Source organism: Bos javanicus, chromosome 22 (assembly GCF_032452875.1).
Source record: "Bos javanicus breed banteng chromosome 22, ARS-OSU_banteng_1.0, whole genome shotgun sequence".
Lineage (NCBI taxonomy): Eukaryota > Metazoa > Chordata > Mammalia > Artiodactyla > Bovidae > Bos > Bos javanicus.
The window spans coordinates 10,627,840-10,654,847 of NC_083889.1; the positions used below are offsets into that span (position 1 = coordinate 10,627,840).

The following is a 27,008-nucleotide window of genomic DNA, read 5'->3' on the forward strand; positions in this document are numbered from 1 at the left end:
TAATAACCTAAATGGGAAAAGAATTTGAAAAGGAATAGATACATGTATATGTATAAATGAATCGCTTTGCTATATACCTGAAAGTAACATAACATTGTTAATTAACTACCTGTGCTTAGTCATGTCCGACTTTTTGCAGCCTCATGGACTGTAGCCCACCAGGCTCCTTTGTCCATGGGGATTCTCTAGGCAAGAACAGTGGAGTGGGTTGCCATGCCCTATGCGTCAATATAAAATAAAACTAAAAAAAGAAACATGTTGTGTATTAAAGTTTAAAATTCAAGACTATCTTTTGAGTAAAGTTTTGTTTGTTTTTTCCACATCAGTCTTGCAATTTTACAAGTGCCAGTGGCTGTTTTTAAAGAGATTAAAAAAAAAAAATCCCCCCTGCCCAACCAGGAATTGAAACCTGGCCCTAGCAATAAAAACACCAAATTCTAACCACTGAACTGTCAGAGAATCCCCAAATAAAAGTTTCCATGAGAATTATGTATAGACTTGCATATTTGCTTAATTAAAATTTTTCTTATTACTCTGGTTTTTCTTTGAAAGTCTATGTCTCGTCTCTCAGGTTGGACAGATACAAGGTTGTTGTTTTTAACTGAAGCATAGTTGATTTACATTGTGTTAATTTCTGCTATACAGCAAAGTGACTAAGTTATATATATATGTATATTCTTTTTCTATTCTTTTCCATTATGGTTTATCACAGGGTATTGAATACAATTCCCTGTGCTATACAGTAGGACCCTGTTGTTTAGGGTTTTCTGTCCTGTGTTAATTTTTAGCCCATAAACATCAAATTGTAAAGCAATATGAACATAACTCGGAGAAGGCGATGGCACCCCACTCCAGTACTCTTGCCTGGAAAATCCCATGGATGGAGGAGCCTGGTAGGCTGCAGTCCATGGGATCGTAAAGAGTCAGACACAGCTGAGAGACTTCACTTTCACTTTTCACTTTCATGCATTGGAGAAGGAAATGGCAACCCACTCCAGTGTTCTTGCCTGGAGAATCCCAGGGACAGGGGAGCCTGGTGGGCTGCCGTCTATGGGGTCGCACAGTCAGACACAACTGAAGCGACTTAGCAGCAGCAGCATGAACTTATGACCTTCCCAGGAGTCCTATTTCTGCTTTTCTCCTCACAGAGAAACGTTCCATTAAGAATTTAACAAAAAGCATACTTTGAAGTACTGGTTAGTTGCAGGACAAGAGCGAGTCAATCTGAGATGAGTCCAGTCTTAATATGAGCATCAGGGGAAACAGGACTTTCAGTTGGCTGTATCAGCAATTCTGAACAGCAGGGATCAATTGTGGACTGAAACTTCCCTGTCCCCCTCAGACAGAAACCAAGCTGCTTCATAAAATCACGTCAGAACATTTTCTTCATGCTTGCTTTGCAAGGTCAGGAGCAGTTTTGTACACTTGGGTCTTGCTTTTGTGCGTCTTTGCTCTATTTGTTAAGGGAGTGAGTAGGGTGGAAACTTAAGGTTCTGTATTTATGGGAAGTTATGGAGCCATGAGATCATTTTTTAGTCGTACTCCTGTGGGCACTGAACGGAGGATTTGTGGCAACCTGTAAGCCCATGTTCTATGTCAAGATATTGTGTGGAAGTAATTACATGAGGATTGAGCTCCTGATGGCAGCTACTGCTCATCTGTGTATAGTAGATGTTGGATGGGATAGAAAGACAACACAGTGCTCAGAGGTGGGAATAAGACAGCGCAGGAAGTGTGGAAATTGCACCCTTTCCCCCAAGACAAAAAGAAGGAACAGCAAAGAAAGCAAATCGTAGTCCTCAGAATGAGTCCTGACTTTGCATTCTTATCTCGTGCTGTCTGTGCCCACCTTTCTGTGGGAGCAGGAAGGAGTCGGTTTTAAGAATTGCTGTCTCTGCCCTCTGTTTTTGCAGTTGTCTGTACCCCCAGCTTTCCAGAGTTGATCTTGGATTGTTCACTACTTTGAGGATGTTTTGAAAGGGTTTCAATTAAAAAACAAAAACAAAAAAACCCCACCACCAAGAAACAAAAAAAGTAAACAAATTTGCTGTTAAGTTGTTATGTCGTACCCAGATAAGGGACAGAGGAAAAGCCTCTCTCTCTGCCCCTTTCAGCTGCCTGGAGCCCATCTTGTTTGCAGTCTGGCGCCTGTAAGTCAGTTATAGAACTCTTCATGTGTATACACACAATGCAACTATAATGGAGAAGAATTTTTTTTTTAAAGAATATAGATATGTGCATGTATAACCGAATCACTCTGCAGTATACCCGAAACTAATGCAGCACTGTAACAATCAAATATCCTTCAATAAAAGACAAAACAGAATAAAGACACACACACAAAGTGACAGCAGCCCACGCCTGCTTTGTTTTCAACTTGCTAGTTTCAGAACCTCGCCAGTGCATTTGCATTTTTCTTACTTCTGCTTCCTCTGCCAAGCAGCCCTGGCCACCTCCCAACAACTGGACCTTGAATCCTCCTGGGGATATAGTGAAACTGAGCAAAAGCAGACTCTGCCCCTGTGAAACTGTCTTTACCTTCTGATCGTTTAGCTTCAGCCCCGCTGACAAAGCTGAAAGTGCAGGAGCCTTTCCTGGCAGTCCAGTGGTCAACTTCACCTTCCAGGGTAGGGGTGCTGGTTTGATCCCTGGTCAGGGAGCTAGGGGGTACTAGTGGTAAAGAATCTGCCTGCCAGTGCAGGAGAAATAAGAGGTGCAGGTTCGATCCCTGGTCCGGGAAGATCCCCTGGAGGAGGGAATGGCAACCCACTCCAGTAGTCTCGCTTGGGAAGTCCCATAGACAGAGGAACCTGGAGGTTTATGGTCCATAGGGTAGCAAAGGGTTGGACAGGACTTAGCATGCTTCGCAGCCAAAAACAAAACATAAACCAAAAGCAATATTGTCACAAATTGAATAAAAACTTAAAAAAAACAGTCCACATCAAAACAAACAGAAAAACTGAAAGTGCGGACTGTGATGGATCCAGGTGTGGCCCGCCAGTGCCGCACATGGTGGGGTCTGACTGCCGCTCACTGTTTAGCCTCCGCCTGGTTTCTTCAGAGTGGAGTCTCGCCCCCGAAGCCAGTCCACCTAGGCTTGGATTCCAGCACCACCCCTATCCCTGGGACTATGGCAAGGCCCTGAGTGCTCCTTGCCTCAGTTTGCCTATTTGTCAAATGGGGACACAATCCAGCCTACCTCCTGGGGCTTCTGGTAAGAATGAAATGACGTGATGAGATTCGTTCTCAGGAGTACTGTCATTATGGTAGGTAATTACCACTGTGTTTAACAGTTTCATCCTATAAATAGACTGCTCACTTGTTAAAAAAAAGACTCGACAGCAGAGCTCTAAGCATTCTAAGGCAGCCATGTAAAGCATTCTTCCCTGTAATGAAGGTGTAACTGTCAATAAATCCTGTTGAGAAGCAAAAAACTTTCATTGTGGTTGGCAATCCCCCTTTCCCTTGTCGTGTGACCGTACCAAGAAAAAGCCAAGATGTAAGGGGATGAAAACATTGGATGTCTACTCATAACATTTAGAGCTCACTTAATTTCTAGAGAAAAATCAGATGTGAATCGTTTTTATTGTAAGTACAGTGGAAACATTTTGTGTTTGAATTCTTTAATTAAGCCCTTAAAGAGTCTCATTTTAATAACATTTATGGTCTGATTATGAAGGTGGCACATTTTCTGGCAATTGGAAATTCAGAAGAGCTCAAGGAGGAAAATTAAAACCCTACCTAATTCCAGTGGTGAGGCTGTTAACATTCTGGCATGTCTTCAGTACATTAGATGTGTTTAAAATTTAATTTGGGATTATGTGCCTTTTTATGTAGCCTCTATGTTTCATTTACTAACGTAGCCTATCATTAAATGTTCTTTTACAACATGATTTTAAAAATAACTGTGTGGTATTCTACCATATGGGTGCTTTATAACTGATTCAAATCCGTTACACATTATGGAATATTTACGGTTATTTCTGGTTTTTCACTGTGGTGAACGTCTATGAGGCTAAGTATATCAGTGATCTAGTATATTTCTCCTGTAAGCCGGATGTGACAGCTCCCACCATTGGGGGTCACTCTTTTAAGTATTTCCTAGTGACCCTTTGCTGTTTTAATTTTTCATTCTTTTGCCTACTAGTGATGGTGATCCTGGATATCCACTCACTGTCCATGTATTTAGCAACTACTTGTATCCCTTTGTGAATTTTCTGACTGTGGCCTTACACATTTTGATCAAGTTGATCCTTTCTTGCAGTGAAAAGGTTTTTATAAAAGAGGGGTACCAGAAATTCTCTAGTGGTCCAGTGGCTTAAACCCCTGTGCTTTCACGGCCGTGGGCCTGGGTTCGATCCGTGGTTGAGGAACTAAGATCCCACAAGCTACGTAGTGCAGCCAAAAGGAAAAAAAAAAGGGGGAGGGATATTAACCCTTTGTCAGTTGTTACAGACATTTCCTATTTCTAGCTGTCCAAAAATGGCCACTTTAAAATTATTTATTTGACGCCTGGCTGGCAATATTTGAAGGAGAAACATATGTTTTCATTCTCTAATCAATTGTATAAACTTTTTCTCATGGTCTCCTCTGTCATCTCTGTATAAATGTGAGTCATAGAATCTAGAGATTATTTAATGCAAAGTCTAGGTGGAATTTTTAATTTTGACTTATTTAGCAATAACATGCCTCATTCTGGAATAGCTCTGCGTGGTGAATGCAGGAATGCAGTTCAAAAGTCCAGTTAACTCATGGGCTTAAAATAAGCCACCGGGACTTCCCCTTCCCTGTTGGCCCAGTGGCTAAGACTCGGTGCTCCCAATGCAGCAGGCCCGGTTTCGATCCCTGGTTGGAGATACTAGATCCCACACGACAGAACCAAGACCTAGCACAGACAAATAAATATTTTAAAAGGAAAATAAGCCACCACTTCTGTCTGCTTGGCTTGGCTTCCCTGCCTCCCAAACCCCTTGCCAAGGTTTGAAATGATACAAACAACAGGGATTATCTTTGTACAATGATTGTGCTGGTCAAGAAGGCTTTCGATAGACTGTACTGCCCCCACAGGTGCAGGGCCTATGCAGCCACCTGAAGTGTCCTCATTTTTAAGACTTTCCCCACTGCCTTACCTCTTCTTCTGCTATCTTGAGAGGAGAAAATTCTATGGGACATCTCTTCTGATCCCCACTTTTCTTTTGGCAATAGCGTGTGGCATGCAGGATCGTAGTTCCCTGAACAGGGATCAAACCCATGCCTCCTGCAGTGGAAGCAGTCTTAACCACCAGACCACCAAGGAAGTCCCTGACCCCCACCTTTTCCCTGCCTGCTTGGCAGCTGCTTCTCGAGGCTCTGCGAGGCCTCTTCTGTCCACTACCTTGGTGTAGCAAACACTTCCTGAAGCCCCATCAGGTGGGCAGGGCTCCAGGCCACACCAGAGAGAATCGGTAACAAGCAGCCTCTCTGGGTCTGGCATTCTAATTCATTACACAGCAAATATTTAAGTACCCATTCTGTGCTAGGGCTACCAAATGAATGAAATAGGAGTCATGAAAGAGGTAAGGGCTTCCCAGGGGATGCAGACAGGTAAATGGACAATAGCAATCTCAGGGACAAATACTTCGAGGCTTTTAGGACCTTTGGAGACAGTGGAAGGACTCTAAACTCCTTGAGTGAGTAGGCGATGCAGTACAGGGTCAAGGGCAGAAACTTGGAACTGGGGTCAGAACTGGGGACACCCATTAGCCCATCCTTAAGCAAGTGACTTGAATTTCTTGAGCCTGAGTTTCCTCATCTGAACAGTGAAAATGGTGCCTCCTTCTGAGATGCTGCAATGGGTAAATGAGAGAGAAATGCTTGTGGCGGTTGTGGGAAGAGCTGCCACTTATCTAGTGCACACCACCTGCCAGCTTCATGTCATCTTTTTAAAAAAATTTTTGTTTATTCTTTATTTTGGCTGCCTTTGGTCTTCGTTGCTGCACTGGTCTTCACTGCTGCGCATGCGGGGTAGGGGTGGGGGCGCTACTCTAGTTGCGGTGCACGGGTTCCCCATCGCAAGGGCTTTTTTCGTTGCACAGCACGTGGGCTCTAGGTACTTGGGCTTCAGTAGTTGTGGTGCATAGGCTTAGTTGCCCCACAGCTTGTGGAATCTTCCTGGCCCAGGGATCGAACCCACGTCCCCTGCATTGGCAGGCGGATTCTTAACCACTGGACCACCAGGGAGGTCCTTCAGATCCTCTTGGGCATGGAAGCTGCCTCCTTCCTTACAGCCTACCTGGTCATTAACACAGAATAAATGGAATCGTTCTGGCCGCTGCTCCAGAGGTCAGAAAAGAACTGAGAAAGAAACCGTCTGCGATCAGACACTCAGTCTGGTCCCTGGGTGGGGAGGGGTGTGGGCAGGGTGTGCCTTCAGCTGGTGGGAGGGGCCAGGATGAACAACCTGCCCCTTAAGACTCCGAGCGATGCAGATGGGGAGAGGACGGAAGCCCGTGCGCCAGCCTTCCCTCGTCTCCTCACAGGATGGACCCCACAGCTTACGCCGAGCTGCTGAAAGAATCTGGCAACCAGGGTTTTAAGAGTGGGAACTTCTCTTTGGCCATCAGAAAGTACGATGAAGCCATCCAGATTCTCCTGCAGTTGTACCAGTGGGGGTAAGTGTTTGGATTTTCTCCCTGCCTCACTCTCTTTTGTTTTTTTCTCACTTTTTATCACACCAGCTAGTTTCAGTTTCTTTTCTCCTCCCACTTTCTGTTTATCTTCTCTGCAGAGTCAGTCTCAGTGAAGCTAGAGGAATTCAGGAAACAGAAACTGAAACCCAGGGGGCTGTTGATCAACCTTGCAAAACTTTCCCTTTTGTCTGGTTCCAGCAGAGTTCCTGGAATGACCGACTCTGTCTCCAAGCCTCTGCACTTGCCATTCATTCCATCTTGTTTATCTGTGCTGTTAAGCCACTGGCCTGGCCACAGGGCAAGCCACCAGGAACTAAGGCTCACCTCTTCCCCTGCCTCTTCCGCTTCTAGCAGACCTGTTCCCAAACATTTCAGGATCACAGCCTGCTTACAAATTATGGAGGATCCCAGAGAGCTTTTGTTGGTGTAGTTATCAATAAAGCCTGTATTAGAACTCAAAACTGAGAAACATTTAAAATATGTATTTATTCGTTATTTTAAAATATCAGTAATAAACCCGTGACATGCTGACACAAGTAGTGTTTTTATGAGGAATTACTTTTCAAAACCAAAAATGTAGTGAGAAGAGTTTCACATTTTACATATTTGCAAGTCTCTTTAATGTCTGTCTCAGTGGAAGACATCTGGCTTCTCACATCTGTTTCTGCATTGAGTCTGTTGTGACATCACACTCCAGGTAGCCTTTGGAAAATTCCCCATCCACATTTGAGAGAAGGATTGTGAAAAAGGCACCTAAGTCTCAGTATTATTGTATTAGTTTCCTGTTGCTGCTGTAAGAAATGACCACCAACTTTGTGGATGAAAACAATACACATTTATGATCTTGTGTTTCTGGAGGTCAGGGGTCCAAAATGAGTCTTGTGAGGCTAAAAAGCAAGGTGTTGGCAGGGCTGGTTCCTTGGGGAAAGTGAAAGTGAAGTCGCTCAGTTGTGTCCGACTCTTTGCGACCCCATGGACTGTAGCCTACCAGGCTTCATCCATGGGATTTTCCAGCAAGAATACTCAAGTGGGTTGCCATTTCCTTCTCCAGGAGACCTTCCCGACCCAGGGATTGAACCCCAGTCTCCTGCATTGTAGGCAGACACTTTACCATCTGAGCCACCAGGAAAGCCCGGTTCCTTGGGGAGGAGCCTCTATTTCCTTGTCTCTTTCACCCTTGAGTGGCTGCCTGTGTCCTTGGCTTGTGGTCCCTTCCTGCATCCTCCTTAAAGCACGTCATTCCAGTCGCTGCTTCTGTCATCACATCTCCTCCTCTGCCTGTGGCCGATTCTCTCAGTCTCCCACTTACAAGGACACTTTTGATCGTATCCTCTTCCAGATCCTAATCTCAAGATCCTAAATTAATCCCATCTCCCAAGTTACTTTTGCCATAAAAGAAAACATTATTTGGAACCCATTATTCAGCTAACTGCAATTGTGAAGATAGTTTGACCTTGGGGACTACCTGAAGTGGTCTTGGGGGTCCCCAGAGGTTACCACATCATTCTTTGGGCACAGCTGTAATAGAGGAAGCAGAGGTTGACATTTGTAGGGAGTATACAGCGTAAACTTGTACCTAGAAGTGGCACTGAGTTGAGTTCCTGACACACGGCTCCCACCTCCTCCCTCCTATTTCCTGTGTCTACGCTGGATTGGAATTGACTGTAACTGACCTGGGCTTGTAGTTCTGTCATTCTGCCCCCTCTTAGTTCAGATCAGAGCTGGTAGAGTGCCTCATTCATCGGGAGAAATTTGACTTCCCCTTCTGTCTTGCAAAGAAAAAGGTAGTGTCGGATTGTGGTGGTAGACTGACCACATGGTGAGTACTCACATCTCAACGCCACCACATAGCAGATGCATGACAGCTAAAGGGACACGTGCCTGCACCCTCGTGTCCTGCCTTTCATGGGACCTTCCTGATACAGATCCCAGAGCCCATCACCTGTCACCTGCCTTCCTGCTGCTGCCAGCTGACACAGGGCTTGTGGTCCACGAGCAGGTGTCCTGGGGAGAAGGGGACGGAGGGAAGCAGGATCGGGTAGGGATGGTGTCTCCACTGGAGTCAGCTCTGGACCCTGAGTTGTACTGCAGAACTGTCTCTTTAAGACAAGGAGTCTGACCTTTCTGATACCTGATACCTGTTGCTTCTTCACTCACTAGCTGGTAGGCTGTCTGGCCCCTAGGAATTGTCCAAGAGAGTGGGGTGATTAGTCAGCTCAGGCTGCAATAACTAACTGCCATTGACTGGGTGGAGTAAACAACAGGAATTTGTTCCTCACAGTTCTGGAGACTGGGAAGTCCAAGGTCCGGGTGGCGGCCAGTTCAGTTCCTGGTAAGTGCTCCCTTCCTGGTTTGCAGATGGCCACATTCTCACTGTGTCCTCCTATGGTGGAGAGAACAGGAACACTCTGATGTCTCTGCTTATAAAGGCACTAATTCTATCATGAGGGCCCCGATCTCCTGGCTTCATTTAAACCTAATCACCTTCCTGAAGGCCCCTGCTCCAAATACCATCACTCTAGGGGTTGGGGATTCAACAAATGTATTTGGTGGGAACACAATCCATAACAGGGGTATAACTTCCTGGAGAGAAGGCAGCTCCCATAAGGCTGAGGATAAATGGGGCTCAAGGAGATCCTAGCTGCAGCCCGCACTCATTCCTGCTAGGATTGGCTGCACTGGCCATGGTGTCTGGGCTGGACACTTGGTGTCTACTACACTGTGGTCACAGCTCCCTTGTCAGTTACCCTCTGACAGACTCAGCACCTCTTCTGAGCTTCTGGGCCCTCATACTTCACGGAGAAAAACTAGATACAGAAAGCCCTGCGGGTGGGGACATAGTAGAGGAGATTTTTACTTTGCTTTATTTTTTTGTGGGTATCTGTATTACCTAACTTTCCTGTATTATTTTTACATGAAAGTAGTTCAAAAAAAGGAAGTATAAGCCTTGCTTTTCCATTTTGTGTGTCTTGAATTAAACAGCACTTGGACTTCTGTTGACTTTTTATGGTATATTTTGTGTTTTGCTTCTTCCAACTTGGTTTCAGCAATAACCTTGCAGCAGTATGACCCCTAGACCCAGGCCAGTACTTTGACCCCCTGATGTGAAAAGCTGACTTATTGGGAAAGACCCTGATGTTGGAAAAGATTGAGGGCAAGAGGAGAAGGTGGCAGCAGGGATGAGATGGTTAGATAGCATCACTGCCTCAATGGGCATGAATCTGAGCAAACTCTGAGAGATAGATAGTAAAGGACAAGGGAGTCTGTCATGCTGCAGTTCATGGGGTCACAAAGAGTCAGACATGACTTAGCAACTGAACAACAAAGAACCAGGCAGGAGGGGCCCTGACCTGCTGTGCTTTTGAGGCCCGATTTTGCCTTTCTCCAGCTGTACCCTCCCTTTGGAGGGAGTCTGGGGCAGGGGCTTTACCCACTCAGAGCCTTGCTTCCTTCCACCAGGACCCCAGAACTCCTGTCCACGGTCCCTGTTCCTAGCATCTGCATGGGCCTCTTACCTGCAGGCAGTTTTCAGAGTGCCTTCCAAGGTTAGGGGTGAGGACTGAGCTTGGACATCACATCTCCTGCAATGCAGGATGAAGGCTGAGATGGAAAGAGAAGAGAGAGTGGTGAGGGGCACCGGCCTGGCTCACTGGCCCTGAAAGAGTGCCTGTAGTTCTAAATTTGAAGCTTGCCTTTCTGATTTAATTAAATTTACATGGCTGTATGTGGTCTGTGGCCACTGTATCGGACAGGGAAGATTGGCCACATGGTATGGGTGCCTCTTTTGCACTCTGGCCCTGGGTGCCCTCCCATTTGGGTGGCCCTGCCTATGTTCTAGAACAGTGCTCACCCAGCATCTTTCACAGGCTCCGTGGGGACAGTGTGGTCATGTGTTCTGAGGAGCTCTGGCTCCATTCAGCATGCACGTGTATGTGTGGTGGCTCCCGCGGTGTCTGGACTTTGTGAAGGCTCAGTGAGAACTCCCAACCTCTCCACCCTGAGGACCAGTTGTCCTTTTTACAGCATCTTCACCAGTGGACTCTAAGGGGTAAAAGTCCTGTGGAGGTCAAGAGGAGGTGGACTCGAGGTGCTGAGAACATTTGTCATGAAAAGGTGGGAGGAGAGGATTTGGGAGTGAGGAAGGGCGCCTGGGACATTGCAGATGACCTCACCTTTGTAGGCTGTGAGGGTCAGATGTCATAGGTATAATTAGGACATTTCCTGCTGAAACCCCATCACCATGGCAAAAATAATCAGTATCAGAACTGTGGCCTTCAAGGACTGGGTTCTGTATTTGCAGGACAATACAACTATTTACCGACTACCGGTTGGTCCTTTCCCACAGGGTTCCCCCCAGGGACTTGGCTGTGCTGCTGTGCAACAAATCCAATGCATTTTACAGCCTTGGGAAATGGAACGAGGCCTACGTGGCTGCCAAGGAGTGTCTCCAGTGGGATCCGACCTACGTAAAGGTAGGCTGACTGGACGCCGAAGCTGCTGCCTCCTTCCCTTCCTTGTTGTTTGTTTTGTCTTTACTCTTCCATCTCTCATGTTTATTTTTGTTGTTGTTGGCTGCAAGGTCCATGGGGGACCTTGGTTCCCCGACAAGGGATCAAACCCACACTCCTTGCATTGAGAGCTGGGAGCCCTAAGGTGGATTGCCAGGGAAGTCCCTGTGTCTTTAGGAGTGCTTCTTATTCAGCTCTCTTTGCACTGTAGTCAGATGTGCACAGCATCTGGAGGCGAGTAGGAAGGATGGTGGCCAAGTGTTGAAAGACGTTTGCAGGGGAGAGTGGAGCCAGGCTTATTGGTGGATTCAGTCCAGAGGTGGTCTCGATGGAGCTCATTTTGTTTTGATGTATTTACACCAAAATTCATAGTCTCTGCATGTTCTTTGCTGTTTGCAAGTTTCAGTTTGTCTCCTTCCTGGTCATAAGAATTCCCCGCGAGAGGGGTTTTATGGCGATCCTTCTTGGAGTTTCTGCTTCTAATCAAAGAAGGGAGGCTCCGGGAAGGCTTCTTTCTGCGTCTGTTGAATCTCAGATGCCTTCATCTCAAAAGAATCCTTGTACCAAAGTGTCACATTTTGGGGTGATGTATTCTGATCCCCTTCACCTCCCTCCAAAATAAAAGGCGAAACTTAGACCTGAGAAAGGCAAAGAAATGGGAAATTCTGTACTAGCTTACTTGGCTGCTTGCTTCCTTTTTCTGATTGTCATCTAAGGTTTTAGACTTGTTAAAGTGCAAACAAATCAGTAAATAATGTGAGGTTTGGTGAAGTTGAATTTCACCAAAATTTAAGTTGAATTTCAGGTGCTTGCTTTTTTAAGTGTTTATTTATTTGACTGCCTTGGGTCTTCGTTGTGGCAATTGGGATCATCCTTGCGTCATACAGGATCTTTTGTTGCCGCACACGGACTTCCTAGCTGCAGAGCAAGGGCTTAGTTGCCCTGTGGCATGTGGGATCTTAGTTCCCTGACCAGGGATCGAACCTGCTTCCCCTGCACTGCAAGGCAGGTTCTTAACCAGTGGACCATCAGGGACGTCACAGGCACTTGCTTTTTTTTTTTAATGAACCCAGTTGGTGAACACCTTGTATTATTTTAGACAGAAAATTGTTTTGGTAGCCCCTGATACTGATTCATTTCAGTGGTCAAAGTTGGGGAAGGCAATATGGATCATTTTGTTCCTTCTCAAGAGCTTAACAGTTTGCATACAGGCAAAACTAGACCATTTCCCTCTATTAATCATTGCGATTTTCCTCTCCCTACAGAAACCAAAAGAAATTTTGGCCTCTGGTGTATACTGCTTGTAATATGAGCTGAGTGACCCTCAGTGCTTGCCATTTCCATGGGAAATCGTGTTTACTTCGATTGAAAGGAGCAGGGAACAGCTCCTGTGTTGACATGACAATCTCATTCTTTTCCAGAACACTGTTGTTGTAGGACTACATGGTTTCATTTCTGCCTTCTTGCTCAGGCTGTGTTTTAAGGCACAAATACATAAACCACATACACCATTGGAACCAGGCCCGCTCCTTTCTCTCTGGTTCTTATGTTGTGTGCTCAGCCAGTTAGTCATGTCTGACTGCAACACCATGGACCATAGCCCACCAGGCTCCTCCGTCCATGGGATTTCTCAGGCAAGAATGCTGGAGTGGGTTGCCATTTTCTCCTCCAGAGGATCTTCCCGACCCAGGGATCAAACCTGCGTCTCTTCTGTATCTCCTGCATTGGCAGGCGATTCTTCATCACTGAGTCACCTGGGAACAGAGGACACCAGCTGGCTCCAATGTTAGATGCTGTATGTGTCATGGACTTGAAAGGGATTCTTTTCTTGCCAGTTACCACTTGATAGGAGCATTGTGACATAGAATCCAATATGGAAAGTCTATATCCAGAGCTTGTTAGAAATCTGTGTTTACTTGGAAATCAGTGTTTACTTGTAGTCTGTTGCCTCTGATCCTCAATCTTGCCTTGACTTCAGCAGCAGTTTGGAAGAGATGGGCACGTTAACAATTCTGTTTTTTCTCGTTGCAGGGGTACTACCGAGCTGGTTATTCCTTGCTGGGGTTGTGCCAGCCTTATGAAGCCGCTCGCATGTTTTTTGAGGGTCTGCGGCTCGTGAGGAGCAGCCAGGACAAGACCCAGATTGCTGATTTCTTGGTGGCAGTCTTCACCACGATGGGCAGTAAGTCGGCACTGGGGGAGGCCTGCCCTCTCTTTCTTTTAAAGGCCTTGTGATTGTCTTTGAATGGCTCCTTGGGGACTCAGGTTTCTGGGGAGATAATTACAGGGTGTTTTTCTTTGTGGCTTCTTCATGCAGTTTGAATGAAACTTTACAGTGGAAAACACATGGGAAGCTTTGATGGCCCAGGCCTTTGCGAAAACAACTTCATCTTTTTGCATAAATCACTTAAAGCTGTCCCAGTTTTCCAGTTTTGTTGCAGACCTACGCTTTCTGTGTTGCTATCCATAGGGCTGTCCCTACTTATACTAATGTTTTACGTGATTTTTGCATGTATTTCTCCAGTATGTCAAGAAGTGTTCCTGTTTGCCATGAAAACAATTTGAAGGGACTGAGGGAGGGTCCTATGGAAGCTGACAGTCTGCTAGGAACACACCCGGGTGGGGGTGGGCATGTGGGGGGAGGTGGTGATTTGCATTGGTCATTAGGTTATTAGTCTGACGACCTGGCCTATGATACGGCTTTGTCCGTGTCCTTGAGTTGCCAAAAACAGACAAGTATGAAACATAATATGAAAAATTCCCTGCCAGGGACAAAGGAGTTCTTTCCCTGGGTATCAGCACGGTCTAAAGTTCTACCAACGACCAGGCTGTTGTTTTCCAATACTGTTTTTGATCAAATTTAAGATTGCATTAATTTAAGATGTGCCACTATTTTAAAATTTTATTATTATGATTTTATCTTTTGGCCACACCACACAGCAGGTGGTATCTTAGTTCCCCGACCAGGGATTGAACCTGTGCCCCTTGCAGTGGAGGGGGCGGTTGTGGGGGTTCTTAATCCCTGGATTGCCAGGGACGTCCCTGTGCCACTAATTTATGTTCTGCTGTTGAGACAGCATCAAGAGCAACACACGTCCCGATTCTAGAGATGGTAGAATGTGAGCAATGGCATATGTTAGAATTGCTGGAAAATGGTCCTGGCTTTCAGAAACAGGTGAATTACTGCTGATGATACATCTGACTGACACGGATCCAACCGTTCCTGATTTGATTGTGGAAAAGCAAGTTCTGTGATCTGTGGAGGGGATCCTACAGACTTTTGGCAAGCTTGGCACAGAGAGGGGTTGAGAGCAGTGTCAGGTGGTAGGTGGGAAGTAGTTAGAGGTGGGCTTAGCCGTGTCTCCCAGCAGAGACGTCAGTGTCCAGACAGGTGCTAATGAATCACAGCTCTCCCATCTGCCTTTTGCTGACAGTGACTAAAGCCTGCTTCCCTTTCCTCTGAGCCTGTTGGTTTGTCCCATTCTCTACATGTCCTCATTATTCTCTATGTCTTTATTTAAAACTTAATTTAATTATTTGTTTATTGTGGTTGCGCTGAGTCTTCGATGCTGCATGCGGGCTTTTTCTCGTTTCGCCGAGTTGGGGCTGCTTTTTGTTGCGGGGCTGGGCTTCTCACTGTGGTGGCTTCTCTTGTTGCGGAGCACAGGTTCTAGGTGTGCGGGCTTCAGTAGTTGAAGCACAGGGGCACAGTAATTACGGCATTCGGGCTTAGTTGCTCTGCAGCATTGGAATCTTTCCGGACCAAGAATCAAACCCATGTCCCCTGCATTGGCAGCCAGATTCCCATCCACTGTACCACCAGGGAAGTCCTCCCTTTGTGTCTTTTAAAGGCCACTGTTCTGGGGCTTCTGTGGCAGTCCACTAGTTAAGACTCTGCACTTCCAGCACAGGGGGTGCAGGCTGAATCCCTGGTTGGGGAACTAAGATCCTACATGCCATGTGGCACGGCCAGAAAATAAAAAAGTGTACAATCCAACGGTTAAGAAAAACTAACAGCACTGCTCTGTCAGAAGCCAGACCAGAGTTTGGGAATTCCAGACAACTGACTCTTCGGTGTGGCTGCCCCTCTAAGAAATCTGGATCCTCAGGGGGCAGTTAACAGGACTTCTTAAAACAGTGCAATCCTGACTTTTCTACCTGTTTGGAGGATGACTGTTTGCCCATGGCCCAGTTTCTGAATTTTGAAAAATATATTTATGAAAATTGTGTATCCTGTTTGTACACTGTATGTTTGTTTTGCTATTTGGCTACTCATTTGTGGAAATTGATAACCTTGGAAGAGGGACCCTGTTATACTGGCCCCTAACCTGTCCCACTTGGATAATGTCATCCACAAGTTTGCAGGGTCATGAGACGCAAAATGTTGATGGGCCTCTAGGCTGAAAGAATGCAAACTGACTAAAAGAACTGCTCAATCTGGGTTCCGTCTTGGTTTTGTCATGACCTAGCTGCATGATAAGCCACAATGCTTGACCTCATTTATCACAGCTTCTCACTGTTGGATGAAAATAATATTTGTCACATTTTTCTTAAAGGAAGTGAGTTTAATAACTTCCCTTAAGTGCCCACTTCCTCCTCCATAAATGGAACTAATAGGCACTGCCTTATTGGTTGGTTTGAGGGATTAATACAGCATATATCACTGGGCTCAGCAAATAGAGAAGCTATTATGTAATAGCTCACAATAAACTGCCTTAAGGGACTGACTTTCGCCTGAACTTAAAATGATTGCCACTTCAATTATACAGGACTTTATGCTTTGAAAAGGCCCTTCTTTGTTATTTTAATTTTAAAATTTTTATGCCCTTCTTGGAGGTTACTTTCCATTTAGAGTCATTACCAAATGACTGTATTCCCCATGTTGTACAAAACATCCTTGAGTCTGTCTTATACCCAGTTGTTCATGCCGCCCACTCCCATAATCCTCTATGGCCCCTCTTTTTTTTTTTTTTGGCTGCTTGGGATGGAACCCTTGCCTCCTGCATTGAATGCTCAGAATCTTAACCACTGAACTACCAAGGAAGTTGCTCTCTTTTCTTTTTGATATTTTTAAATTTATCATTTGTCTATGTGTGCTCTTAATTGGAGGACCTTTTCCTAGATGTTCTAGACTTGCCCCAAGTTAAAATTTCTAAACTCTGGAACTTTCTTTCAGGTGACTCCATTGTTTTGCAGAGTTTCTTGCCCTGCTTTGATCGTATTTTCACTACTGGATTCTCCAATGAAGTGTGGCAATCTGTAATAGAAAAGTTGGCAAAGAAAGGATTATGGCATGTAAGTAAAAGGAGATAGCTCTCTTGTGAGGAAAGGCAAATTGAATTTCTTTAATTTGATTAAATTTCTTTCCCTCTGCTAGCACTGGGGAATTATAATTCAGTACTTGTTTATCTTGATGCGAAAGTAACGTTTTCACTGTCATGCCATTAATGAAAAGCCACTGAGATAATATTAGTTCACCAGTTTCCGTTTTTTAAGCTTGGAAAACAGTTTGTGGCAACTCTGTGCTCCCTGTCTCCATTGCCATCAAAGAAGTGTAAAGTCCAGATGCTAATGGTGACATGGAATGAGGAAAATAAGTGATTGTCTATTCATCTTTGTAATTGTCTTTATACGGCAGCATGTGCTAGCTTGGGCCTGATGACCTGCTTGTGCTTCTTGATGTATGACATCAAGAGACTGTACCCTCGGGTAGCAGCGAGACTGCAGGACCTGAACCCACAGCCAGGAATCCACAGGATGAAGGAGCCCAGTGGCTTCCATGCCACACAGGTGCCTCCCTGAATCCGAGTCCTTCACTGTTCTGAGCTAATTCTTTCCTCTCTGGGCCTCACTTCCTCACTTGTAGGTTGCAGGATATAAACCTATTCCCTCCTGGTTGTGGGGGAGGATTAGAAATCAGGGACCAATAGCACCTGATAATAATATCATTATATTATTTTATCCTCATTATCACGGTAAGCCCTTGGTGATAATAATGTTCACTGAGGGCTTGCAGTGTGCCAGACACTGAGCCCCAGGGGTTTTGTAACACCTGGCACCAGTGTGCTCAGTACCCAATGAGCAGTGGCTGTCACTGACCATAATGACAATTATAGGTGGCCTATAATCGCTCCTGAGACTGGGCTGGCCCAGAGAGGGAGTTTGGTTAGAAAAGGCCGGCAGGCTTTTTAAAGCTGTGCAGACCAGAAAAATCTATGTGCAGCCTGAAGGGACTCTGGACCCAGGAAGGCAGGGTGACTTTAGGATACAGGATTCTTCAGTTTTTTAGAAGGTCATGGATGCTTCTGGGAATCTAATGAGATCACTGGGACTCTCTTCTCATGCGTACTCGTGCACACATGCACACACACATACACAATTATGTGTGTAGCTTCAGGGAGTTCATAGGGACTCCCTAAAGTCCAGCCACAGGCTCCCGGAAGCTCACCCCCATATTATAGTCTTGAGGATGAGACAGTGATGGGGAGGAAAGCAAGCTAGACTCTTGGGAAATCAGCAATCAGAAATCCAGGGCCCCGGTAACAAGAGATCTAGGATCTTTTTTCTGATAAGATGGGTAAACTAAGAGCTCTTTCTAGTTTTATTTTTATAAGTTCTGAAATTCAGTAATTTAGGGTAGATCTGTGAGTGGGAAGCTCTTGGCATCATTAGCAGGAAAGTAGTTCTGTCTACTACTCCCCTCTTCCCCATGTGGGATGAACGTGGATAGAGCCCCGGAGCCTGGGTGAGAAAGGAGGGAGTGGGAGCCCAGCAGCTCCTGGCAGGCTGTCACCCAGCCAGCCAAGGAGGCCCAGGAGTCCAGCCCAAGTGGTGGCCCCATATCCTACCAGCAGTGGGGCCCAGGCCACTTCCAAACACTGTAGGGAAAAACATCTTATAAAAACCAAGCCAGCCATCAGGATTGTCAGAGCTCTGAACCGATCATCTGGGTGAGTCTGGGCTGTGGGGCCTGCTTATGGTGAGTAGTTAGGAGTGGGCATCACCCACTGGTGGTCTAGGGGCTAAGACTTGAGCTCCCAATGCAGGGGGCTGGGTTGGATCCCTGGTCAGGGACTAGACCCCACATGCCACAACTAAGGATTTGCATGCCATAACTAAAGATCCTGCATGCGGCAACAAAGATGGAAAACCCCGCACGCCACAGCTAAGACCTGGTGCAGCCAAATAAATAAACTTAAAAAATTAAAAAGAAAATAATAATGTGGGTATCAAACCGAAAGAAGTTGGAAGCAAGATGTAGCCACAGGCTGAGTTCCAGTGGTCCCATGCCCACTTGCAAGAGCATACATGAGGGAAGTGGATCCTGAGTCTGGATCACCAGTCAAGGTCATGCCAAGCCTAGAATTCCTGGACCAGCCAGCGTACCTGGATGATCCCAGTAGGGACCTCTCAGGATGTGCTAACTGTCTGAAAAGGAAAATTTGCTTAACTTCTCTCAGCTTTAGTTTAGGGTCAGTGACTTAACAATAGGGTTTTCGAGGGAAAAAAAAAAATCCTAATTTGTGGCATTTGCCACTTCAAGAAAGGCAATGCCAAAGAATGCTCAAACTACCACACAATTGCACTCATCTCACACGCTAGTAAAGTAATGCTCCAAATTCTCCAAGCCAGGCTTCAGCAATACATGAACCGTGAATTTCCAGATGTTCAAGCTGGTTTTAGAAAAGGCAGAGGAACCAGAGATCAAATTGCCAACATCCGCTGGATCATGGAAAAAGCAAGAGAGTTCCAGAAAAACATCTATTTCTGCTTTATTGATTATGCCAAAGCCTTTGACTGTGTGGATCACAATAAACTGTGGAAAATTCTGAAAGAGATGGGAATACCAGACCACCTGACCTTTCTCTTGAGAAACCTATATGCAGGTCAGGAAGAAACAGTGAGAACTGGACATGGAACAACAGACTGGTTCCAAATAGGAAAAGGAGTACATCAAGGCTGTCTATTGTCACCCTGCTTATTTAACTTATATGTAGTGTACATCATGAGAAATGCTGGGCTGGAAGAAGCACAAGCTGGAATCAAGATTGCCAGGAGAAATATCAATAACCTCAGATATGCAGATGACACCACCCTTATGGTAGAAAGTGAAGAAGAACTAAAGAGCCTCTTGATGAAAGTGAAAGAGGAGAGTGAAAAAGTTGGCTTAAAGCTCAACATTCAGAAAACGAAGATCATGGCATCCGGTCCCATCATTTCATGGGAAATAGATGGGGAAACAGTGGAAACAGTGGCTGACTTTATTTTTCTGGGCTTCAAAATCACTGCAGATGGTGATTGTAGCCATGAAATTAAAAGACACTTACTCCTTGGAAGGAACGTTATGACCAACCTAGACAGCATATTAAAAAGCAGAGACATTACTTTGTCAACAAAGGTCTGTCTAGTTAAGGCTATGGTTTTTCCAGTTGTCATGTATGGATGTGAGAGTTGGACTATAAAGAAAGCTGAGCGCCGAAGAATTGATGCTTTTGAACTGTGGTGTTGGAGAAGACTCTTGAGAGTCCCTTGGACTGCAAGGAGATCCAACCAGTCCATCCTAAAGGAAATCAGTCCTGGGTGTTCATTGCAAGGACTAATGTTGAAGCTGAACCTCCAATATTTTGGCCACCTGATGCGAAGAGCTGACTCATTTGAAAAGACTCTGACGTTGGGAAAGATTGAAGGCGGGAGGAGAAGGGGACGACAGAGGATGAGATGGTTAGATGGCATCACCAACTTAATGGACACAAGTTTGGGTAAACTCCGAGAGTTGGTGATGGACAGGGAGGCCTGACGTGCTGCGGTTCATGGGGTCGCAGAGTCGGACACGACTGAGCCACTGAACTGACTGACTGGTAGTGTAAATGCTCTCGATTTCCATGGCCAGTCTCAAGCTGCTAAGTCAACCGTAGGGCTTGGATTTGGAAGTGACATACGTGCACAGTCAGCTCCCACTCTGATAGGAGCCGCTCCAACACAGCCCCCAATAGGGTCTCATGGACCCCAAATAGCACTAAGGTGCTGAAGAATAAATTGGGATGGGTTATTTCAAAAGGATGTGTTTCTTCTGCTCGCTGAGCTTTAAGAACGTTGCAGGAGATTACTTCTTTACCTCCCTGCCCCTGTGCTCTCCCAGTGCTGCCCGCTGTCAGCTACTCCCGTCTTCAGCAGGCTTTGAGGAAAGGTGGAGAAAACCCATATCTCAGCACAAATAGGAATTTCACCGGACAGAGACACTTGGATTATCCTGGTTAAGGCCAAAGAGTTTGGCTGGTGGCTTAAAAAAAAGAACCAGGGCTGAAAGCTGTCCGGTTTTGTCTTTTGTTTCTGAGTTCCTAAAGTTCCTAAAGCTTAATATTACTTTTGTTTTAATAACCCATGTGGAGAACATAATTGTTCCCGCTTTTTCTGTTTCTCCCCTTTCATCAGTCATTTCTGCTTCTGTCAGTGAAGAAAGACCGGCTTCCGAGAAATCTCCACGTCCCAGATTTATCACTGAAAAGTCTCTTTGAGGTAAGGTAGCTTCTTGTCATGGAGAAGGCAATGGCAACCCACTCCAGTACTCTTGCCTGGAAAATCCCATGGACGGAGGAGCCTCATAGGCTACAGTCCATGGGGTCCTAAGATTCGGACATGACTGAGCGACTTCACTTTCACTTTTCACTTTCATACCTTGGAGAAGGAAATGGCAACCCACTCCAGTGTTCTTGCCTGGAGAATCCCAGGGACAGGGGAGCCTGGTGGGCACAGAGTCGGACACGACTGAAGCGACTTAGCAGCAGCAGCAGCAGCTTCTTCACATGCATGGTTTCAAGTCAGACCTCTCCCCACTTATGGTGACTGGGACTCTCCCCTTCAGCTGCCTCACTGCAGATTTGTTGTTTATGGTGATTGTAGGCTGTGGCCACAGCGAATCAGGGGTTTACTGATTCTGAACTCTTTGGGTGGGGGCTGGGATGAGGGGGAATTGGACGAAGGCAATCAAAAGGCACCAGCTTCCAGTTATATGATAAATAAGTATTAGGGATGATAAATAAGTACAACATGATAAATATAATTTACACTGTGATGTGTTATGTATGAAAGTTGTTAAGAGAGTAAATCCTAAGAGTTATCATCACAAAATTTTTTTTAATTTAATTTTGTGTCTCTATGAGATGAAGGATATTCACTAAACTTGTAATAATCATTTCACAATGTACCTAAGTCAAATTATTATGCTGTACACCTTAAATGTGTACAGCTCTGTATGTCTATTATATCTCAATAAAACTTGAAGGAAAAAACCCCAAACTTTATGGGGAAGGAGAGTCTGAAGTTTCATATTGATGTGGCAGCTGCCATAATTCTTCCTGTGTGTTTTTTCCCCTAGAAATACGTCTGCGCCAGACGTTATGAGAAAGTGGAACAGTTGCCCAGGCTAGTGCAGTGGCTCGTCTGCATGGGTGCAAATGTGGAGAGCATAGGACCGTACCCTCTGCACACCCTCATGCGCCTCTGTATCCAAGCCGGTGAGTTCTTTCCTGGTGGTACGCCCTCCACGCTGCCCTCCAGCTCAGACCTCGGGGTCTGCGAAACCAGAATGTGGCCGTGTAGATGTGGACTATTCAGATGATCTGAATAGTCAATGATTGGATTATTCAAATATATGAAGGCAGCAAGGAAATAGTACCACTTTTCCTTTCTCCTGGGACCTCACAGCTACAGGAGGCCCACACTGAAAGGATTCTGTGTTCTCAGACAGATGCTGGCAGCAGGCTGGGGCCCTGGGATTCAAAAACGGGCCTTGCGACAGACAGCCTTTGCTGGACAGAGCTCTCAGGGGAGCTGTGGAATTTCTTCCTGCTGGCCAAGTCAGCCGTGGTCTTTTTCCGGGTTCATTTTTCCCTCTCAACCAGAGGACCAACTAATGTGTATGTGGGGGGAATCCCAAGGTAAACACTGGCTATTGCTGATGCAGTTGGCTTGTGTGTGTGTGTTTTTTAAGTAATCCTGTTTTCATATATATATATACTTTTTTTGCATTTTTAGCCTTTACCACCTGGCTATAGGATATCAATTTAAAAATATTTTTATCACTAAAACACACACATATACAATATCCACATTTATACCTTAGATAGAAACCTGTTTGTTTTCTTTTTCCAAGCATATGTAGCATCAGTGTTGGATACTGACCCAATCTTAGAGCCAGAAGGAACCAAGAGGGCTTGTCTACACTGTCTTCCCTTTCTAGGCTGTAGCATCTTCTCAGGATAGGAGTGGCATGCCCAGGGGCTTAAAGACCTGAGCCACCATCTTTGCTTCAGCCAGATTTACCCTTTAATTATGCATTTCATGTATTGGAGAATTCATATGAGCATTTACGTATATACATTTTGGTGACTAAATTATTTAAAAGTATAAAGTCTGAATAAAAGCAATCTAATCCAATGCTCCCAGTTTCAAATTAGGAGCATCTCTGGGTATGAAAGTCACAGTCCCTCTCTGTGTCTACTTTTTAAGTTTGTTCCTGTGGTTACAGGCAGGTGTGGATAAGATCAAGTCTTCGCATTTAGGCCTGATTCTCTTCTCAGAGGAAAACTCTGACATGGTGACAAATGGTGTCCACAGAGTTGGCAGAACTGTGCGGCTTTTCAGAACCCACTGGAAGGAGTCTAAGAGAGGAATTTGAAATCTCTGTCCTATCTATAGACATGCAGTGGGGTGCTGTTGGTGCCCTGCGCTGGTCCTCTATGACCAGTGCCCCCGTCTCCTGCTACACCACAGCCGCCTTGTTTGCCAGTGAGCTGCTCTTTGCCAATAGGCACACCCCTCCCTCCCTGGGGGTGGGTCTATAGCTCTGGATTGACTGCCACTGGGGTACAGAAGGAGAGCACCTACCTCAAGGTGGGTCAGTGCTGTGGTGCAGTCCCTGATCCACAAGCTCCCTGTGGGTGGAGGCTGAAGGCCGCTCAGCTGAGGCCACATCTCTGCTTGCTTCCATCCCCTGCCCTGCTTCCGTCCTCTCTTTCTCCCCGGCTCCCTCTGCCAATAAATCACACATACAAGAATCCTTGTCACAGGCTGTGCTTCTAGGAAGTGGGGCTTCCCCAGTAGCTCAGTGGGTAAAAACTTTGCCTGCAGTGTAGGAGACACAGGAGACATGGGTTTGACCCCTGGGTCAGGAAGATTCCCCTGGAGGAGGAATTGGCAACCCACTCCAGTATTCTTGCCTGAGAAGTCCCATGGACATAGGAGCCTGGTGGGCTACAGTCCAAAGGGTCGCAAAGAGTTGGACATGACTGAGCAACTAAGCACAGCTCTGCTTCTAGGGAATTGAACTTAAGTTTTCTATGAATAACTTCCTATGACTTGTGCTTTCAACACACACATTTTGGGACTTCCATGGCAGTCCAGTGATTAAGACTCAGTACTTCCAATGCAGGGGGGCACAGATTTGATCCCTGGTCGGGGAACTAAGATCCCACGTGCTGTGTGGTGTGGCCAAAGGTTTTTAAAAAAATAAAAACAAAAAACACCGACACACAAACTCCGTCTCCACACCTGTGTGTGGCAAGGGACAGTGTATGTTGGATGCCCCATTGGGCTCCCTTGGGCTCCCTTGGTGTGCACAGTGGTTTGCTTTGCTGCTTTCTGGTCTGTTGGAAATAACACCACTCATTGATTCCTTCAGGGGAAAGCCATCTTTTCAGGTGGTTAATGGACTACAAGCCCGAGTTGAAAGGTCGCATCAACCAGAAGGATGAGGATGGCTGCACTGTCCTCCACGTGGTTGCCGCCCACTCGCCAGGGTACCTCACCAAGCGTAAGTGGCAGCACCATTCAGACTCGGGTGTAGGGAACCCAAGCAACTGACCACTTTACCTATTCCATCCCGTGACGGCCTTTAATAATCAAAAATACCAAATTATGCGCCCCCCCTTTTTTTTTTTGTTTTCAGTTTGCTTTTCAGAAAAAAGTTTTTTCTGATACATTTTATGCTTGAAAATCTCACCTAGTTGATAACTCTTCTCGAGAAAAAGAACTTACATAGATTTAAATTAAAAAAAATTCTGTGACTCAAGATTAAGTATTTTTTTCTGGATTTAATTATTACAAAATTATTATTACTACAGAGAACACTAAAACAACCTAAGTATATTAAATTTTCTGTAAGTAGTTATGAAAGATAAAAAAAAAATTGGGGGAAGGAGGTAGGAGGATCATGGGTCGTGGTGCCTTCTCAAAGGGGCTTGCCAGCTACTTAATTTTCCCTTAGGTTGATACTCTGGAAATCAGGCGTTTTTACCACCTTTGGGGCAACTTTGGTAATTGCGTTTGTTCTCTCTACTGTGTAACAAATCATCATAAACTTAGTGACTTAAAATGACACTCATTTATTAGCTCACTATTTTATACGTCACTAGTCCGGTGTGATCTGACTGAGTTTTTTGCTCAGAATCTCTCCCGGCTGAAATCAAGGTATTGACTGGGGCTGCATTCTCATCTGGAGTTCTGGGCCTTCCTGCAGGCTCCCATGATTGTGGCAGAATCAGGTTCCTTGTGTTTGTAGGACTGTTGTTGTTCAGTCACTAAGTCATGTGTGACCCTTTGTGACCCCCTGGACTGCAGCGCGCCAGGCTTCCCTGTCCTTCACTATCTCCCGGAGCTTGCTCAAACTCATGTCCATTGAGTCAGTGATGCCATCCAACCATATCATCCTCTGTCACCCCCTTCTCCTCCTGCCCTCAATCTTTCCAAACATCAGGGTCTTTTCCAATGAGTCAGCTCTTCACATCAGGTGGCCAAAGCATTGGAGCTTTAGCTTCAGCATCAGTCCTTCCAACGAATATTCAGGGTTGTTTCCTTTAGGGTTGACTGGTTGGATCTCCTTGCTGTACTAGGGACTCTCAAGAGTCTTCTCCAACACCACAGATCAAAAGCATGAATCTTTGCTGCTCAGCCTTCTTTATGGTCCAACTCTCACATCCATACATGACCACTGGAAAAACCATAGCTTTGACTAGACAGGCTTTTGTTGGCTAAGTGATGTCTCTGCTTTTTAATATGATGTCTAGGTTTGTCATAGCTTTGCTTCCAAGGAGCAAGCATCTTTTGATTTCATGGCTATAGTCACTGTCCTCAAGTGATTTTGGAGCCCAAGAAAATAAAATCTGTCACTATTTCCACTTTTTCCCCATCAATTTCCCTTGAAGTGATGGGACCAGATGCCATGATCTTTGTTTTTTGATTGTTGAGTTTTAAGCCAACTTTTTCACTCTCCTTCAGCCTCCTCAAGAGGCTCTTTAGTTTCTCTTGTCTCTCTGCAGTTAGAGTTGTATCATCTGCGTATCAGAGATTGTTGATATTTCTCCTGGCCATCTTGATTTCAGCTTGTGATTCATCCAACCCAGCATTTTGTATGATGTACTCTCAGTATAAGTTAAATAAGCAGAGTGACAACATCAGCCTTGTACTCATTTCCCAATTTTGAATCTGTCTGTTGTTTCATGTCTGGTTCTAACTGTTGCTTCTTGACCTACATACAGGTTTCTCAGGAGGCAGGTCAGGTGGTCTCGTATTACGATCTCTTTAAAGATTTTCCAGTTTGTTGTGATCCACACAGTCAAAGGCTTTAGAGTATTCAGTGAAGCGGAAGTAGATGTTTTTTCTGGAATTCCCTTGCTTTTTCTATGATCCAACGAATGTTGGCAATTTGATCTCTGGTTCTTGTGCCTTTTCTAAACCCAGCTTGAACATCTGGAATTTCTTGGTTCACATACTGCTAGAGCCTAACTTGAAGGATTTTGAGCATTACCTTGCTAGCATGTAAAATGAGTGCAGTTGTACAGTAGTTTGAACATTCTTTGGCATTACCCTTCTTTGGGATTGGAATGAAAACTGACGTTTTCCAGTCCTGTGGCCACTGCAGAGTTTTCCAAATTTGCTGGCATATTGAGTGTAGCACTTTCACAGCATCATCTTTTAGGATTTGAAATAGCTCAGCTGGAATTCCATCACTTCTACTAGCTTTGTTCGTAGTAATGCTTCCTAAGGCCCGCTTGACTTAATACTCCAGGATGTCTGGCTCTAGGTGAGTGATCACACCATCATGATTATCTGGGTCATTAAGATCTTTTTTGTATAGTTCTTCAGTGTATTCTTGCCACCTCTTCTTAATCTCTTCTGCTTCAGTTAGGTCCTTACCATTTCTGTCCTTTATCATATCCATCCTTGTATGAAATGTTCTCTTGATATCGCGAGTTTTCTTGAAGAAATCTCTAGTCTTTCCAATTCTGTTGTTTTCCTCTATTTCTTTGCATTCTTTACTTAATAAGGCTTTCTTATCTCTCTGTTCTCTTGAACTCTGTATTCAGTTGGGTGTATCTTTCCCTTTCTCAACTGCCTTTCGCTTCTCTTCTTTTCTCAGCTACTTGTAAAGTCTCCTCAGACAACCACTTTGCCTTCTTGCATTTCTTTTGCTTTGGGATGGTTTTGGTCACTGCCTCCTGTACAATGTTATGAACCTCTGTCCATAGTTCTTCAGGTACTCTGTCTACCAAATCTAACACCTTGAATCTATTCATCAGCTCCACTGTATAATCATAAGAGATTTGACTTAGGTCATACCTGAATGGTCTAGTGGTTTTCCCTACTTTCTTCAATTTAAGCCTGATTTTGCAATAAGGAACTCATGATCTGAGCCACAGTCTTGTTTCTGCTGACCGTATAGGGCTTCTCCATCTTTTGTTGCAAAGAATATAATCAGTCTGATTTTGGTATTGACCATCTAGTGATGTCCATGTGTAGAGTCATCTCTTGTGTTATTGGAAGAGGGTGTTTGCTA

The 27,008-nt window shown here is 45.2% G+C and overlaps 1 protein-coding gene and 1 long non-coding RNA gene across 7 annotated transcripts in view; one reads left to right on the forward strand and one right to left on the reverse strand.

Moving 5' to 3' along the window:
- The window catches only part of TRANK1 (tetratricopeptide repeat and ankyrin repeat containing 1), a 97,162-nt gene that overhangs the window by 15,475 nt on the left and 54,679 nt on the right, over positions 1-27,008 (forward strand). For 3 of the 6 annotated variants that reach the window (XM_061395881.1, XM_061395880.1, XM_061395882.1), the window contains exons 2-9: positions 6,519-6,650; positions 8,950-9,000; positions 11,014-11,140; positions 13,208-13,358; positions 16,353-16,471; positions 20,609-20,692; positions 21,552-21,690; positions 23,856-23,987. In XM_061395881.1, the coding sequence (XP_061251865.1) occupies positions 6,520-6,650; positions 8,950-9,000; positions 11,014-11,140; positions 13,208-13,358; positions 16,353-16,471; positions 20,609-20,692; positions 21,552-21,690; positions 23,856-23,987 (934 nt within the window). In that variant the 5' untranslated portion in view covers position 6,519. Of the gene's footprint in view, positions 1-6,518; positions 6,651-8,949; positions 9,001-11,013; positions 11,141-13,207; positions 13,359-16,352; positions 16,472-20,608; positions 20,693-21,551; positions 21,691-21,919; positions 22,114-23,855; positions 23,988-27,008 lie in introns of those variants that run through there. The other 3 variants (XM_061395883.1, XM_061395885.1, XM_061395884.1) reach the window with 3 other exon arrangements.
- Positions 5,626-27,008, reverse strand: part of LOC133235049 (uncharacterized) — a 41,256-nt gene continuing 19,873 nt past the window's right edge. The window contains exons 2-4 of the long non-coding RNA XR_009732427.1: positions 23,063-23,206; positions 10,184-10,268; positions 5,626-9,051 (exon numbers count right to left, since the gene is read on the reverse strand). This is a non-coding gene — a long non-coding RNA (uncharacterized LOC133235049). The remainder of the gene's footprint in view (positions 9,052-10,183; positions 10,269-23,062; positions 23,207-27,008) is intronic.